The sequence below is a fragment of the Aspergillus nidulans genome, chromosome II (assembly GCF_000011425.1).
Source record: "Aspergillus nidulans FGSC A4 chromosome II".
Taxonomy (NCBI): Eukaryota; Fungi; Ascomycota; class Eurotiomycetes; order Eurotiales; family Aspergillaceae; genus Aspergillus; species Aspergillus nidulans.
Genome location: NC_066258.1, coordinates 395,333 through 412,905, shown reverse-complemented (window position 1 = coordinate 412,905; position 17,573 = coordinate 395,333). Strand labels below are relative to the sequence as shown.

The 17,573-nt window shown below is 50.5% G+C and overlaps 4 protein-coding genes across 4 annotated transcripts, besides 2 other annotated features; 1 reads left to right on the top strand and 3 right to left on the bottom strand.

The window, feature by feature from the left end:
* Positions 1-1,867: part of a sequence feature (contig 1.232 1219..5001(1)) that runs on past the window's edge.
* Positions 1,868-17,573: part of a sequence feature (contig 1.136 1..31127(1)) that runs on past the window's edge.
* Positions 5,381-6,701, bottom strand: ANIA_07987 (putative polyhydroxybutyrate depolymerase; the record flags this gene model as incomplete). Its single annotated transcript, XM_676164.1, has 4 exons — positions 5,381-5,514; positions 5,569-5,712; positions 5,793-6,405; positions 6,459-6,701. 4 exons carry the CDS (start codon positions 6,699-6,701, stop codon positions 5,381-5,383), a joined length of 1,134 nt encoding a protein of 377 aa, XP_681256.1.
* ANIA_07986 (protein ffkA) lies at positions 9,149-13,139 on the bottom strand (the record flags this gene model as incomplete). The annotated part of the gene is made up of 5 exons (XM_676163.1): positions 9,149-11,080; positions 11,191-11,289; positions 11,348-11,423; positions 11,546-11,962; positions 12,025-13,139. The coding sequence occupies 5 exons, from the start codon at positions 13,137-13,139 to the stop codon at positions 9,149-9,151; spliced, it is 3,639 nt and encodes a 1,212-aa protein (XP_681255.1).
* On the top strand, positions 13,287-15,079 carry ANIA_07985 (uncharacterized protein; the record flags this gene model as incomplete). Its single annotated transcript, XM_676162.1, has 2 exons — positions 13,287-14,966; positions 15,056-15,079. The coding sequence occupies 2 exons, from the start codon at positions 13,287-13,289 to the stop codon at positions 15,077-15,079; spliced, it is 1,704 nt and encodes a 567-aa protein (XP_681254.1).
* Positions 15,462-17,274, bottom strand: ANIA_07984 (FMN-dependent alpha-hydroxy acid dehydrogenase; the record flags this gene model as incomplete). Its single annotated transcript, XM_676161.1, has 4 exons — positions 15,462-15,500; positions 15,693-15,802; positions 15,851-17,011; positions 17,073-17,274. The coding sequence occupies 4 exons, from the start codon at positions 17,272-17,274 to the stop codon at positions 15,462-15,464; spliced, it is 1,512 nt and encodes a 503-aa protein (XP_681253.1).

Below are 17,573 nucleotides of genomic sequence, written 5' to 3'. Positions count from 1 at the left end.
AACAAAAGAGCTGGCTGGAACTGGCGACTGCGAGGGCAGAGGCTATTGTTTGCGATACCGCAGCTTAATAAATAGTTCATGCCAGAAGATCGAACGCCGCCGTGCCACGGCGTGGCCCTCCGAACAGAGTAGACCAGCTCCGTTTCAGTCTCAATCGCAATCGCAGCCCGGGATGCAGTGGGGCCGTGTGACAAACTATTTACAAAAGATCGACGGTGCGGACGGTAGAAAGTGGACGATCAGCAGGAGAGTGCCTTAACGGACGGTCCCCACCGTTAGGGATCGGTGGGGGCTGCCCTGAGGGTTCTTCGACTCAAAAATTGGATGTTAGGGCTGGCAACCTGGCACGAACGCCTCTAAGAGGCTGAAGCTTATACGGAAGCCGTGCTCTGTTGCACAACATGGCATTCGCCATGCGCTTCACTGCCAGGGCCCGACAGTTCCCGTCGAGCTGGCCAAGCGAGACAGTCGATGCGGTCGATGAGCGCCATAGTAACCGTGCCATTCGTCACAAGAGATAACAGTCCCTTTTTCCCCTTGCCGCCCCTATCAAAAGGATAAGGAGCGCTGATCAGTCTGGACAATTTCCCACGAGATTCGAGAAACGTAGTCCATTTGTCAGGCTCCAGTCTAGTTCTCGAAGCGCAGATCGAGCTGATCACCGCCGATATCGTGCCCGACACGTATCTGGCGCAGGGTTATTCGGCAGTGGCAGTGGGCACTGGGCCAGGCACAAGCGCTGCTCGGCTTCCCGAAACAGCCGCTGCATTAGGAAATTCTTCGAGACCTGGAGCGATCCGGGTCTCGAAGGGGAGAGAAGCCAGCGAGTGGGGTGGTAATTGACCGACTGTCAACACCACATCACGTCATTCAAGTACAATGAATTCAAGTTCCAGCCAACCTCACATGGCCTCGGTACCAGAAAAAAGAACGAAACGTGGCCTGAGATCTCAGATTGGTGGTTGACCATGCAGCAGGGTCCTCGCCACCAGGGTCTGAGGGCCTCAGACCCTCTTGACTCTCAGATCTCGGCCGGCCTCGTCATCAGTCCTGCAATCTCTATCACTTTCCACATCCGGCGGGCTTGGCAGTGGCCTCGTCTGATGCGCCTCTCAGAGCTTTCGCGAGAATCGCGGCGGGCTTTGCCTGGTTTCATCGGTGCTTGACCAGTCGACCGACTTCACGATGACGAATCAGCAGCCAATGGCATTGGCCTGCTCTCGCATAGCTGGTCCTTTCGGAAAGTCTAGAAAGCGCCTGCCTGCATGCTACAGTTGCCCCAGCCCATTGGGCTGAGGGCAGCAGCCCTGCTGGCTGCCAAGATGCTTACAGAGTATACGGAATATGACACCTTCCATACCGAATTGGCCGGATTTGGCAAAAAAGAAATTTTTGTTGATTTTTGACACTTTGACAGATCAATAGTTTGCGGAAAATTCTACGGCGCAGAGATGCAGAATGAGATCAAACTACTGCCGTTGGTGTCGGTGTCGGTGTCGCAATATTCTCCTGAGTTCCATCACTGCTCTACGAAGTACTAGTCCTCCCGACTTATCGTCACTAGCCTAGTACTGCTAATGCGCTATAATACAAGCTAGTCCTTGTAGCGCATAGTGCCCCGTCAACCTAACCTTACTATGGATGCGGGCGAGAAGACCTAGTGGATGGAGATACCTGGGCCCCCAAACCACTCTGATGGCCGGGCCTTCACATGTTCATGCAGACACCAGAAATGCAGTGGTGCTTTTCGTTATCGCCATTCAGATCCTTCGGAAAGTTCCTTCGGAATCCGCTCGGAGTTCGGCGGGTTTCTTCATAAATCATTCATAAAATCCTTGTGCCCACTGTCGGCCCTAATCCGTGGCTTCAAGCCCGGCCGATCCACTGATCGTCGTCACAAGGCTGGATGCAGAAACCCTAACTGGCACTCTGTCCGCTCACTAGCTGCCCACCCAACCCACTGCAACCCTACCCACTGGACCCAGTTGATAAGATGAAAAGAAGAAAGCTGAGCTGCTTTTTCCTATCGCGGTTGAAGCAGCGAGCGATGATTCGGATAATAATTGCTCCAAGCGAGTGATCGGAGCCATGTTATCGTTTAGATACTCCGGCATCCCGTACCCATCTCTGGGGTTATACTGGGCAGAAGTAGAGAGACGTATTCTCTTTTCCTTTATTCTCTTATACTCTCTCCTCTGCTCTTTCCCCTCTCCAACTTGGGCCCCAGCTTGGGGTAAATCCAGAAGCAGATGTCCCGTTATCTTTTCAGCATGTGCTCTCAGATCACACTCTACTGACCTCGGCACTGAAACTTCGTATTGTTATCGCGATAAGAGGCATAGAATAGAGCATGCAAACTTGGCACTGTAACGGTATTATCGTCCGTTGAGCTAGACCAAGCCAGAGTTGGCCGTATCGCCGGTTCGGCGACGATCCGGCTCCACCACGACTGCCCTCTCTCAATAACAATCGTCAGGAGCAAAAACTGTGTTCCTGAATTTAAGGCTTGGCAGGTGGACTCGCAGGCTTCAGCGCCTAGAGCGTATTGCGCGGCATTTGGATTTCATCATTGCCAGCCCGTCGCGGCGTTCCTAGATTTCCCGATCTGGATCTTAATGCGAGGAGCGAGCTGCACGATGATATTGATGTTGCATCGATGTACATATCTAATGTAAATGCTGTCCGAATAGACTTCTGAGGTAGACCCTCGCTCTTCAAGTGCATTGATAGCCTGGCGAATTGGCGATCTGGTACCGGTCACGCAGCAATAAGAGGCGGCGACTCCCCGATGGCTCGGTAAGTATATCCACAACCGGTATGTTGGGGTTATGCAAAACCTGCGGCAAATCCAGTGGCTCTTTTGTTTGTTCATTTCTTTTCAATATTATTTTTTCTATATGATTTAATGGCTTCCCATCGATTATCCATCTTCAGTCACATGGCGGAGGCCATTCTCACTCTTAGGCTTGATCTTCACTCAATTCACTCTATTGTCACACTCCATTAGGAGCTGGCCTGATGCTAGTGAGATTATGGAGTATTCTGAATAGCTATGATGGGGCATTGTCGTCATGGTGCGGACTGTCCTGTTGATCTCTCGGGCGAGAGTAACTAGATCCTCACGCTTGCAGTCTCCATTGACAGTCTGAGACTCCCCACGCCCTGGCGTCTCGATTTACGATCGAGACTCAATGGAGCGTGTTCTTAAGGGCCAATCACGAAAGTATGTAGACCGTTTGCAGGCGGCAAACTCACAAGCACATATCCCACTTGTTTTACTACGGGATACTGTTACTACTCTGCTCCATTCAGCTCGTCATAGACTGCAGAGCATTATCCAGTTTACGCATATTTACTCATACCCTTGAACCTCTCTATGGTCAGAAAGAACACTACTACCCACAAACCCGACACTGCCAGGCTGCAGAAGAGGACGCAAGATCGCTTCTCTCACTGCTCAAACATTAAACCTGTCTTGTTTGAGAGAGTCAGGACCTCTTCTCATCTTACTCAGTTCGATCGTCCATGCAATCTGCAGCTTACTACTGATCATAATATTCCAGCAGATCACGCACGAGCGGAACTGTTTCTTCCCGCTTCAAGACCTTCCTGAGCTTCAGATACGAATCCATGCCCGCTGTACTTAATGCCGAACACTTGCAGAAATCTCAAACCCCGACCTACGCTGCGCCCGGATACTCCCGTAGTCTTCCCAAGATTCCAAGGACCAGGGTGGCTCACAGTTTCAGCCCATCTTGATCCCCATTACCTAAGAGTAATGGTGGAGCAAACTACTGAGTCCTTTTCAGGCAAAGACTGGACCGCTGGCCGGGGGAGGGGCCACGATCGTGCATCGTGTATACCCCTCTCGTAAGAGAAGTAGAAATCATCACCTGGTAAAACTTCATATATGCAGTTCTGAAGATCAATGGATCAAGATAGAAACCAGGCGGTCCCGGTTCCCATAGAGCAGGCTTGCTCGCTCGATCGGTGTAGTCAATCGATCATAACCCGGGCTCCCGCACTAGCAGCACAGCAGTATAGCAGACAGCAGTACGGCCAGAATCTTCTATCGACCACGCGCGTACTAGACCCCACGCCCACGATCCGCTTTTACTCCGTAGACCTATATTGCAGTCGAATGTGCAGGTTGCCACAAACCTGAATTCTCAGATGTGAATGCATGCCAAGATCCAGGTCAGCTCAAACTCGTCATTCTGGACCCAGTGGCGGATCAAGCCAGCAGCCAACCGCTAATAGAACCAGCCAAGGCGCAGCCCAAGCGGGAATGTGGGAACTCGGTACCAATCACCCATTATGCAAACTCATCCAAGCATTTTGGCTGGAGCCTAGAAGTGCATAAGCCCGTCCGGTCCGCAGTTGCTTGACTGCGCTCGCAAGCTGTGGGTGATCTGCAGCAGTGTCGCAAAAAAGAGAAAAAAAAAAAAAAAAAAAAAGAAAAGAAAAAATGAAAAGAAGACAAGAAAAGAAAAGATGAAAAGAAAAAATTAAGCAAGCGCCACCCCGAGTCTCCGAGTCTTCGCCTTGAGTAGAATCTTACCCTGTTGTAAGTTCCTTCGCCGTGCATGCTAACAACCCAGAAAAGTCCATCAAGCGTGTTTTCAAGAAAAAAAATTAGGTCAGCATAAGTTCTTGCCAAATCCACCATGCTCTTTTGAAAGGTATGGCAAATATATTGGGCGCGGACTCATCAGTGAGCGGAATTGACGGATTCAGCTATGCCTGTCTCTTCGTATGTCAAGACGCTTCCTATGAGACTGAAACAGTACGTCCACTATCGAAAAGCAGATAGTATTGCCCGTGCCCGTGAGGTAGATTTTGGCGCTCTAATGGTGGGAATTACGAGATTGAGACTGCTGTTTCAGGTAGATACGGTCGGTCACTTCAGCTCATAAAAGCTGAACGGAGAATTTCTGAGTTGTACATAGCCTTTGCTTATAGGGACCAGCATATTCACCGTAATGCTCATTGAGGCTTCCTTCGTCTTGCATGCTACCGCTCAAGCTCTTGTAGGGGGAGGGTTATACAGTCTCGTGAGTATCTACTCCTTCCTTCCGGGCAGATGTGAAGGAACCCGGCCAGCTGAGATGGGGAGACTGAGAGTTAAATTTCAGCAGTCAGTTATGATGCCGATGTTGCTGGGTGTGCGTCGTGTCTGGGAGCCGGAGCCAGGAATGCGGTATTGAGGGCGAGCAGTCATTACACGGACGGGGTCAGCAGTACATTCAAAATAAGTAAAATAAGGTATAAAAATAAAATGAAAATAAAATAAAAGTCCTTGTGCTGTATCTTAATTTCTTCAGATTTGAGTCAAATGTTGGATATGTGTGGTTCTATTGTCGCGAGCAGCCACTCCCTCCTACAGCTCCCGATCAGGATAACCAGAACTCGGTGCGGATATTGTCTCGGCTTCTGCGCCGGCATCAGCGCGGTCATCTGCAAACCCACTGACAATACGCTTGACCTGGTTCACAATGGCCTCCATCTGCACCCCTGGTCGCCCCAGTCAGCACGACGGCATACGGAACGCGGAAGAATTCAACATACCACCCTTCTGATCGGCATCGTCTCCATACATCCCGATCCAGTCCCAGCAGGAAAGGGTATTCGCTTCCAAATCGCCGCCCCAGATGGTGTGCGACGATTTATCGACGGCCGTCTGCGGGTAGAGGACGATGATGTCGTTCGTATCTAATCAGATCATGCGATCAGTCAATCCATGCCTTAAGAGGGTAGTGGTTCTTCCGCGCAACTGGGAAGAGAACGCCTACCGGCCCACTGATTATAGCCCGTGTTCTCCACGAAGTGCTTCCCGATAAGGTCATAACTCTGACAGCATCCGTGAAGAGCAACATGGAGTTTGCACGTCGTCGAACCCGACCCATCTCTGCAGCTGTCGGGGACATAGAGATACCCTCTCTCGCCCATAGCGATGCCCCGCGCACCGGCACCGAACTTCCCCGTCTGCTCATATTCGACGAGGGTTCCTTTTAGCTGCCCAGAATTTCTTGGCTTCAGAGAGTCGCGTCCATACAGCCATCCCAACACCTCACCGGCGCCGTCATATCCGCAATCGCTGATAAACGGAGGTTTCGAGACGTCGCATTCATTATTCCCAAGGCTATCGAAAGCAGCAGGGAACGTGTGTGCAGCACCGCGCGAAACAACATACATGGTATATTCCTCAGTAAGGAAGCTCGACAGTTGATTCCTTAGCTGGGAGAGGACGTTCGGGCCGATGATCTCATCGCGCTCCCCAACCTGCAGGTAGACCTTGCGCGACTTTAGATTGGTGATTTTGTCAATTTGCTTCCCATCCCAGAGGCGGATGTTCTCCATTGGAATCTCGATGGAAGGGGTGTTGTTGTTCATGCATGTGATCTTCTATGCTGGCTTTAGTCACTGCAATCTGCGGACACGCTAGGCAAAGGATGTACCGGCTGATTCCTTGCACAGTCAAAGGGTCCGCCGGCAAAGACACCGAAGCCGACTTTGAATACATCAGAGTAGGCGATTCCAAGCTGAGCAGTCATAAAGCCGCCGCTAGAAAAGCCGGAGATGGAGACCGAGTCGGGGTCGACATTGTATGTTCCCAGCGAAGCTGCTGACGTGAGTTTGAGGCTGAGGAACACCAAAATGCTTAGCAGCGGTGACCGCAACGTGTAGGTTGAGAGAGCCATTCTGATGGGAACGGGCTGGAATAACATTCAGTATTGTGCCGTCATACAAGATATGGTAGGATTAAGAAAGGAATTAAGAGGGCTGGAATTGTGTTGTATAGAGCCGTCCCAGCCCCCGCATGCTGACAAGGGAAGATAAATCGGGTGCGTGATATAGTTTATCCGACAAGCTGACGCATGAAAATTTGATGCGAAGTCGTATATGAGTAAATAAATGGAATGGAATCCTATTAACGGTCTTTTTGTATAATTATGAGATCTTGGGTGAGGCTTGATTGATCTTGGCTTGTGTTGATAGTGTATGATAGTGGGTCTACTCCCGCGTTTAGCCTCTTTACTTTGAAGCTGAATATGGGGAAAACAAGTGCGTCTAAGGGCACGTTCATAGATGCTTTTCCCATATAACGTGCTATACGTAGAAGAAAATTGAGGGGGAAGAACTGATCAGGACAAGAGGCAGAAGATAGAGGCAGCGACCACGTGACCAGAATATGCACGCTACGTGGTACATGGTATGGGGCAATTTCACATCAACCAGGATTATGTTACCTTTCTAGAAGGCTTTATTTATGTACAGAAAGATAGCTAGTCAGGCGCTTACGTAAAAGCAAAAACCGGGTAAGTTAGTTATTAAAACCTTGTTGTGGTTACAGCAAGACTAGAGAAGGCAATGCTCTAGTCTATTAGCATTGCTTGATATACAAGAATTCCAATAGTGACTAGAAAGCTGGATTTATTGAAATATAGACAGACTCATGAACTATATCAATAAATACCCAAAGTTTCATGGTACTGCCGGTGGGTGGACATGGGTATGCCACTAATCCATGGTTAATTCTAGAAAGGCAACATCTACTGTGGAAGAAGTCTTGAAGCAATAATGCGGTACCTGGTGCATAGAATAAATGTCATTATTATGGGCCCCGCTGTCTAATACTATGAACAGATTTCTCCTGGTACTCTTGAGCAAGCATTAAATAAGAACTCCCTATAGGAGATAATCTGACAAACCCAGAGGTACAAATGCCCTCTGCTTAATATTGCGAGAGTTTCTATAGACAACTACCCACGTTGTGACTACAGCATGTCAACACTAAAGTACATGATTTGCAAATATTACGGTCTTGCCCACTATTACGTATTCTCTAATTCGTTAACTTACCAGTAAGAACGAAGGACGCAATCGGTAACGAAGCGTAAATGTGCATATATATGTTCAGCTAACAAACGGGAAAATAGACACTATCAAGATGAATCCATCCTTATTGGATCTTGCAATCAAAGTATACAGAGTAGATGCCACGAAAAAGGCTTGTAGAATGTCCTTACTCCCATCCAACCAGGTTCAAACCCATCTTCTAAAACATAAACAATCAGTGTGAGAAAGAGGAATTGTCTATCGTTTTTATATTGGCGAAGTAGATGACAATGATTTGAATCCTCAGTTGATCCATTTTGCTTCGCTGTGGTAAACTTGCAATTGCTGCGGTGATGGTGATATTCTAGAATGCCGAACTAACAATCTGTCACTGAGTACATATACGTAGGAGAGGATCCTATCCTTTCATTGTTCTTTCGTGGTACGCGCAGCTGATATCTCTGAAATCATACTCAGATTTTCTTCAACCACGCCTTCATACCTTCATGGCCAAGTTGATAACCAATGTTCCGGTTGTTTCAAGATCCTAGGAGGTGTAAAAGGTTAATTCCTCTAGGGCCTCGCAGCTGTTAACCTAGTAGGGTTCAGCGCATATCTAATCCCTTGATAGTAGTCGCACCGAGAAAGAGATTCACTGCCTGTCACCGTCGCTAGCCCGATTAATAGCTGATTTCTGTCAGAACAGATAGCAAGGGTGGTGATATCTGTCACTGCACTCTTTCCAAGATTATCTCTAAACAAATACTGTTTTGCCTCTTACCTACCCTCCTGAGTTCATTGAAAATAGCAACTCCACAGTTTCTGGGTTCTCGTTGATGGGCTGTTTCTCCACTACCTAGAGTCGACTATCTCGCGCGCCTCAGGCGCAAGAGATGCTAAGCCTTCAAGTTGCCTGTAGAACTCGTAATACACATGGTTCTAGATCTCTCCAGATGAGTGGTTACTATCAATGTCTCTGATGAAATCATTAAGGTTTTTCGATATCTTCGTGGAGATGTTGTAGGGGGGGGCGAAACCATCATTGCCGATCTAACAGCTCCATAACACGTCTATCCAGTCCGGGCTTTTGCAATAAGGGATATGATTCAACTCCCCTCCTCGGAGCATGGCTGTGCCAATGATCCAGCTGATAGTAGGCAGATTCCAGCTGACGGCTAGATGTCGTCTATAGCATTGATTCTCATCAGTAACGCAGGAGGATTCGGAACTCCGGCTGTAGAACGGCAGAATAAATACTTTGTACTAGGCGTCCTGCGCAAGCACGTAAAGCGTCTCTGCATATTGGATATCAATCACTCAGATAATCGTCCAAAAGTCCCATATCCCTTAGCAACCCAGCGCCCTCATGCTGCAAAAACCTTACACACTCGATGCCAGCCCACTCGATTGACTTCCCAACGTTCTCATGACCAGTCTTCTGATACATTTGAACAGCCTTCTGATTATCACCACCAGCAACAGCTTGCACGACTTGGTCTGTAAGGGATACTGAGTGCTGCGGGTGTAGTGGCCGCGAACGTTGCGCGAGCTCATCGACGTAATCCATTACTTGGCGGGGTTGGGCAGTCACAGAGGGCCGCTGCTCAGCACGGAGAGTGACACTTCGCTTCGCAAGCTTTGAATAACGCTCAGAAGTGAAGAGCTTGATTAGCTGTTCCAAAGCCCGGTCCGCTCTGTCCCTTGAGTTGGGTTCGAAATCGAGGAAGCTAGCTCGACTGAAGAACTGTCCGAATGCCATGTCCTTGGGAGATGGTCCAGCAGGGTACCCCTCGACGAGAGCCATGCTGTTGATGTCTGCACCGGCGTCAAGTAATGCGCGCACCGCAACAACATTTCGTACTGAAACCGCCAGGTGCAGTGCGGTCCATCCTCTGTAGTCTCTTGCCTCGAGTTGATCTTTGGATGGAAATTTTGCGAGGAGTAAGGGGTAGATTCGGGCAACTTCTTCCTGGGTCATAGCTGATAATTGACCGGCGACGATATGGAGGGCCGATGAGTGCAGGCTGGGAGAGACGATAAACTGCGGTTCTTGGTTGTGTTTTGCTGCCAGAGACATCAGGCGATCTAGCACGGCAAGTGTATCGCCTAGATTCCAGGAAGAAAGTACGTCGCCAAATACTGTGAATCGAATAAAAGTTTGGCTGGGGTTCATGGTTAGCCCGTTGATATTAGCCCCCTGCGACATGAGAAAGTCCGCTATAGCCCACTGCTGGAGTTGGAGAGCCCTCTTGAGCGCAGTATGTTTATCGTTTGGTGTTAAAGTTTGTGCTCCTAACTCTAAGGTCTTTTTGAGAAAATAATCGTTGCTCGGCGTAACTTGGACGGGAATGTTGAGAGCATGGCCGGTCAGGGAGCTGCGTGATACTTGTGCGCCCGCCGCCACGAGCAGATCAAAAGCAGCCGGTCTTCCCTTGAAAATAGCTATATCCAGCGGCGTTTTGCCATCTAACTCGGTGTTAATGTCTTGAGTAAGAGCGTCAACTGTGAGGACGTATTCCAGTATTTCCGGCATATCACAGGCAGCAGCCAGATGCAGTGCTGTCATGCCATCCTTATCCACAATGTTGGCGGAACCGCGACGGAGAAGTAGTTGCATTGTCTTCTCCAGCTGGAAGTAGGTGTCTATCCCATACCGCGCCATTCGCAGATGCGTGTTTTGACACTGGATGGCGAAATATAGCAGCCCAAGGGATGTGTTTCCGTCGACATTTATAGGATAAAACGGCGCTGCATCCAGTAGAATTTCCAACATCTCTGCATCATGGTAGCTGCAAGCAAGCTGAACAGCGTCCAATGCAAAGCTATGCTGCTTATGGAAGATAGCGGGCCCTGCTGTACCCATTGAAGATGCCCCGTTGCGGATAAGGTCGATTAGAGCCGTTTGGTTCCGTTGCACGACGGCTCGATGCAGGTCTGTACTATAGGGAAAAGAAGTGACGGACTCAGGTAAAGGTAACTCGCCCCCATGGCTAATAGGGTATGGGTGAACACCGTCTCCCAAGGGCAAACCGAGAGCATGACGAATCTGTGACAGAGCTGCTTGAGCCGGCTGGTACCCAGCTTCGCAACATTCCTTCATTATAGCAAGATACCGAGAATGGTCCTGTTTGACACCAAAACCGATGCAGTGACAGATCGCCTCCTCAATTGCCGCCAAACACCTGTCTGCTTGCACTACAAGGCGCCGCGCACGCAAGGCGATATCGGTGAAGAGTTGCGTCTGTAGTGGTAAAGGCATGCGATAAGAGCTCAGAAGATAGAAATCTAGCTGGCACGACTGTACTATTGTTACGTCGCCATCCAGGGCATTGTCATAGCGCTGTTACTCACTGGCCGTGCATCTTGTGAGGCCGCCATAGGCACAATGTCTTCACTCATCATGGCCATCGTATCTGCAGCAGCTAGTCCACCCGGGAAATCGAACAATCCCTAGCGGTACAGATCAGGACATGTTGAGCCTGGCTCACTTACGAGACATAGGGCTTACCTGTACGGCGCCAAACCGTCCATCTCTCCGAGGGTTTGGGGCCCGTTCGAGTAGGGAATTCATCTCCTTGCCAACACTGCCTACTCGTTGTATGGTCTCCCAGAAGGCTTAACGTAGTCCTATATTAGTATCTGACGGCATCTGGCACGAATGTACTCACGCTTCATTGCCGAAAAGAATCGAAGTATACCCACAGACCTCGTTACCATTGCACCGGCATCTTTACTGATCAAATAAATGGTGTGCATCAGGGACTGCCAAACGGCCTCTGGATTTCTGGCGGGGTCATTTGATGCTGGGAGTTTAGGAAAGTGAAGAGCAGGTATTGGTTGCCCATGTGTACGGTACAGGTTCTCGGTCGTTAAGAGCAAATCTCTCAGAGCGCCAGAGACGGGAGACAGTCGAGACATTCCGAACCCGCGAAAGTCCGAGTTGAGTATGCCGTACTTGCGGACGATGTGGTAGGCCTGGTCTGCTTTTGCTGGAACCGATTCCCACTGAGCCAGACCTCGACTTGCTTGGGCGTGCCCAACAAACCGGTCGATCTCGAACTTGGTGAACTCGCGCAGGAACTGGGCATTGGAAGGGACAAGGCCGAAGAGACGTTTTTGAAGGCTACTAAAGATACGCAGACTTTTCAGAATTTGACCAAAAAAAGTTCATAATGCGATACTCACTTTTCCGGTCGATCAAGTACTTCCATGATACGGCCCAGGTCTCGCTTTTGAGGCTCCGGATTCAGAGCAATACTAAGAACTTCGCCTAAGACGTTCGCTATCTCGGGCGAGAGTCCGGAATCAGGGTCCATAGCTCGATCCAATGCAAGGCTCAGAGCTGTTCCATTGCGTTTATCCTCTCGAATCAAGCTGTAGTTGTAGCGCTCCACCGTGGCATTCATCGTTGCGTACCGCGAGTGCTTGAAGGGGTCAGCCCCATCTATCAGAACACGCCACACCAGCAGGCCGAATGAATAGACGTCTGTGAATACAAGGTTACCGCGCTCAATGACATTGTCTGCTTCTGGAGCATCGTAGGGAATGGTTGACCCTCGCAGTCGTGTCTGAGAGCCGACCTCGTCAATGACCATTGAACATCCAAAGTCCGTCACTTTAGCGATCAAGCTACGCCCTTGCGGTGTTCTGGCCGGGAAAATGAGCACGTTCTCGCATTTGACGTCGCCGTGAATAAATCCGTGGCCATGGAGCGCTTGCAGTCCTCGCGCAACGTCCAGGCAGAATTCCCAGTAAGGCCCGTCTACCATTCGAACAGGATCGCGGATGAAATCAAGCAGATTTCCCATTGATGAAGCATCAAACATCAGCACGGGGGCAAGATATCCGTCCGTACGGTGATGAGGCGTCTCAAATGAGATCCCTCTCAGCTGCGTAATATGTCGATGTGAACGGATTCCTGATGCCGATAGTAATCTCAACTCGACAACAGCCTGTTCCAGAGCGTCCTGGTCATCAAATCGCCCGTCCTGATCAAACCGGGGTCTGATACTCTTGTACGCCATGACGCTTCGATTGCCCCAGCGTCCTTTCGCGATCCTGCGCTGGACGGAAGAGAAGCCGCCTGACCCAAGAGTGATCTTGATCGATTGCTGTTGACCCCAGTCGTCGACTGGGAACTCAAGCATGAATCCATCGATCCCGCGGACCAGATCCTGAATCAGAAGGAACAGATCATAATGGTCTTTACGTATCTCGTAGGACTCGGGTGCTCCACTAGTCGATGTTGAGTACCGTGTTCCGTACGCTGAGCGGGTGGACAAGTACGTGCTCGTCGCCATGGCCGGCGGTTGTTGAGCTCAGCCTGGGCCGGAAGCAACATCTTCGCCTTTTTAATCTTCCTGGCTTGGCTTTTATCTTAGTGCGGGGTTTTTCCTTTTACGCGGAAAAATGGCGTCTTTCTCATATCTCACGCTTGCGAATACGAGATGGAACCTCTCGGCGTTGGACTAGGAACAGCAGCCTTGCTGTCAACCGTATTGGATGTCTTTGCTCTGGTGACCTCGTTTCGTTCATATTCTGAGAGCTCGACTGTCCTTTTCCGCCAGCTGGAACTGGAGAGAGAGGTCTTGCTGCGGTGGGCAGTCGAAGTCGGACTCCATCCCGCCAGGGCTTCTTTATCGAACTGCGCCATTCCACCAAATCTGCTTCCATTAGTCCATAATACAGTCGCCACGATCGGTTCTGTTCTAGCAAAGGCAACTTCACCAATTGGAGGGGACAACAAGGAGCTGGAGACCGGCCCGCACTACCTTGGGCAGGTACTTGAAAGGCTACAGAAGGAGACCCAGCCCAAGCATAGCCAGTCGCGACTCTCAAGGTCTCTTGCCCGGCTGGGATGGGCAATCGGCGAGGAAGCGCGACTGAAAGACCTGATCGCTACGATCCATGCGTACAATACCAGCCTCCATAACCTCATTCCGAAGCCCCTCCAGATTTCCTTGGACGGATCGATCATGCAAGCGATTCTCGCCGAACCAGATCCAAACAGGCTGTTGGAGATACAACGCGCAGGAGTGCATTGGCGAAGAGCTTTATCTGTGGCCGCAAGCGTGGCAGCACTGCAGCAGCAAGCATCAACGCCGATTCCTCCGTCCACCAACCAGCTCATGCTATCACGCGCTAGGTTCGCCTCTCTTGGACAGGATATGGCACGGTACCAAACAAAGTATACAAATAATGGAATAACCGAGGTCCTCATCGAATGGCGAGCTTACAGAATCCCGCCCAACTCAGAGACGAAAATGACATACCTCAATACTTGCCTCGACCTTGCCCGGCTTCTCCATGCTAGTCAGAACCTGGAGACGTACCGCACTCTTGACTGTCTGGGAATCCTGGACGATGTTGAGTTCCAACCGCATTCCCGAGTAGGCCTGGTGTATCGGGTGCCCCTGGCAGTAGCCGCAGCAGGGCCGCCGGTCAAAGTGTTCACCCTACACGATCTGATTAACCTGAAGGAGTTCTCCAGACCGTCGCTTGATGAGCGCTTTGAGCTTGCCAGGAACCTTGCAACAGCACTTCACCGGCTCTTTGTGTCTAGATGGTACCATAAAAACCTCAACTCGAAGAACATCCTCTTCTTTACCCAGGCCGCTGACGGGAGAGGGAGCTGCGTTCAGCCCTATCTTTCTGGCTTCGACTACGCCCGCCCGGACTCTCCTGATGAAATGACGATTAAGCCGGAGGCAGACGAGTTCTGCGATCGATACCGCCACCCGCAGTGTACTCATCCAGACAGTCGGAGCACGATCCCGTTCAGGCGTCGATTTGACGTTTACAGTCTTGGTATCCTTCTGATGGAGATAGGGAGATGGGAAACCGTCGACAGAATGCACAAGGACTACAGCGCTCAGAAGGCCAGAGCTGCCGGCAAAGGCTCGGTAGTGGCGCCTGTCCCGTTGGAGAGCTTCCAGAGGTATGTGAGGACAAGATGCGTGGAGTCGCTTGCGTTCCGGATGGGAACAATCTACACAAACGCCGTCAAGTTCTGCCTGCATGATGCTACGGAAGGGGGCGACACTCCATCTACACCTGTCGTCGATACCGAGCAGGAGCTGGTATCCGGCTTGAACAGGGAGGTGGTGGCGGAACTCGCAAAGTGTACTGTATGAACCTTCCCAGCATAGGTACTGCGATTCGAGATTTTCACCAGATAGATCAGTGTCACCTTTCGCTAGGACTGTCATCTTTCCAGGTTTGCACTGGGTCAGATGAATAACTCGACATGATCCTGGGGTAAGTAAGCGTATGGGTGGATTCATAGTCCTGGGTTTGGAACTAGAATGCGATCAGAGGTTGTCAAGCTTGCTCGTAGAGGCTGAATGGCTTCTACGGTGGTTCTCTCATGTTGATATGATGAGACGGAAAAGCTGGAGTAGGTTATTAGGCCAGACCCAGCATTCTTGGGCTTATTACTGAAGGGTGGGCTAAGAGTGAGCTTCCTACATCTTAGATGCTATGAAATATACAATGATTATACGTTGCAAATAATCTCCCTAGACGCCAACATCAAAGGCAAAGTGTAAACCCTCTGCTTAGTTACTCTAGATTTCATCACCACTAACAGTACTTTCAGATGATTCCAAGAAAGCTTACTTTACTCAGGCTATGCTTGAATAATCTTTTAGGTGAAGGAAAGACTACAAGAGTTTCAGTATCGTATCTTGGTCTATGGTCCTATAATCATTCAGTGCTTCAAGGCCATCCAGACTCCTCGAGCTTGGTAACCGAGCTCATTGCATCGCACATGCTGCCAGATCTCTCGTCCAATCCACACCCTGTCCAATCTAAAGCCTATGCCGTGCTTTGAATCGGTCATCCAAGTTCCTTACGGAGACCAGGTCCTTTTCCAGAGCAGTCGTGTTCACAAACGACAAATCTAACTCGGACACGTCAACAACGCCCATAAGACGCAAACTGGTCTCGATTTCATCACTCAAAACTATGGCCATCAGTGTCATTGTCCCAGTTAAGGACGAGACGGACTCACTCTGTAATGCTTTATCGACCCCGCCAGTCCCATACCCGCTGAGCGCGTACAACAGCGGCCGGCCCAGCCCTACCCCCTTCGCACCGAGGCAAATCGCCTTGATAACATCTGTTCCCCGTCGCACGCCTCCGTCCAGGTACACCTCGACTCGTTTGAGAACCTCCGGACAAAAACGATTAATCTCGAGGAGTGTCTGAATTGAACTGGGCGCGTAGTCTAGCTGCCGGCCACCGTGGTTACTGAGGTATATCCCATCAATACCTGCCTCGCTCGCCCGAAGCGCATCTTCGGCTGTCTGAATCCCCTTGATAATCAGCGGCTGCGGGCCCCAAGCCTCCCGTATCCATGGGATATCGTCCCACTCGAGTGAAGACGAATGGAACCCGCGGAGAACAGGAGCGTCACCACCAGGCTCGGCCTTTCGCGGTACGTTGACCTGCACGGCTGCACGGTCAGAAGAGATCACCTCCAGCTCCGCCTGAAAACGCTCATCAGCTTCGCGTTTCCCGACAACGGGCGTGTCAACAGTGACAACTAGCGCTTGAAACCCCAAGTCCTTTGCCTTCGCAATCAATGCCCGTCCGCCTCTTTCCTTGTCATACGGTAGGTATAGCTGGAAACCTAGGGCTCCTTGCGCAGACCGCGCACTTATAGGGACCAACCTAGTTTTCTCTTTGACGAACTCTTCTGCTAATTCGGCATGTCCAATAGAGGCGTAGCTCGAAACCGCGTAAAGGATATTATGTCTCGCAGCGGCACGCGCAAGACACACCTCGCCGTCTGGATGACCTAGCTTTGCGCGCGCAGTGGGTGCAATAAATACAGGGAGACTACTTCGATGGCCCATGATGGTCCTTCCCAGAGACACCTTGGATACGTTTCGCAGGATGCGAGGCCGTAAAGCGATCTTGGACCAGTCTGTCAAGTTCTTGTGAAAAGACGCGAGGGAGTCTGCAGCAGAATTGTAGTAGGCCCAGGCGTTTGGAGACAAGCAGGCCTTTGCGATGGACTCGAACTCGTTCAGGTTTTGGACGGTGTGAAGATGGGGTGTGGGCGCAGGCACAGGTGACTCAGAGCTTTGCGAGCCCCCTCTGTTCTCCTTAGAAGCCAAACTGAATTCTGCATCCCTGGTGATAGGGGCAACAGGTCCGAGATGGTATTCTGCCCTGCGTTAGGCGTCCGCAGTTGTTTTGCGGCGTGTTGGGGGTTGTATATTACAGACCGTGAGGAAGCTGCCCTAATGTCCCCGCTGGATGCGTCGCCTCAAAAACGGCTGTCGCATCTTTTCCCGCATAAAGCAGAATGGCGCCCGCGCCGCCGGGGTGTGCGTCGAGGAACTTGGTCACGTCGTAGACATGGTTGCTGACAATGACCCAGCATGAGTGCCGGGCGTTATGGTGGGCAACGTCTTTGCGGGTATACATGTAGTTGTTCTCTTGCGTGTAATGATTGTGTTTAAGAGATTCTGCGGGGAGATCGGCCTTTATATGGCCTGCCGGCTAAAGCTCAATTATCCTCGGCGATTATGTCGCCAACTATCCGCAGTACTTATGCCGAAGCCCAACTCTACTGCCGCAGCCGTGGGCATCTCTATATTAGCCTACATCAAAACTCAGAGCTACTTATATAGAACAGGAAGCCCGAACAAAGTTGGTAGGACGGTGGATGGAGAGAAGAATAGAAGAACAGCACCTGGCCTGACGCCATAACGTGTCCATATGCT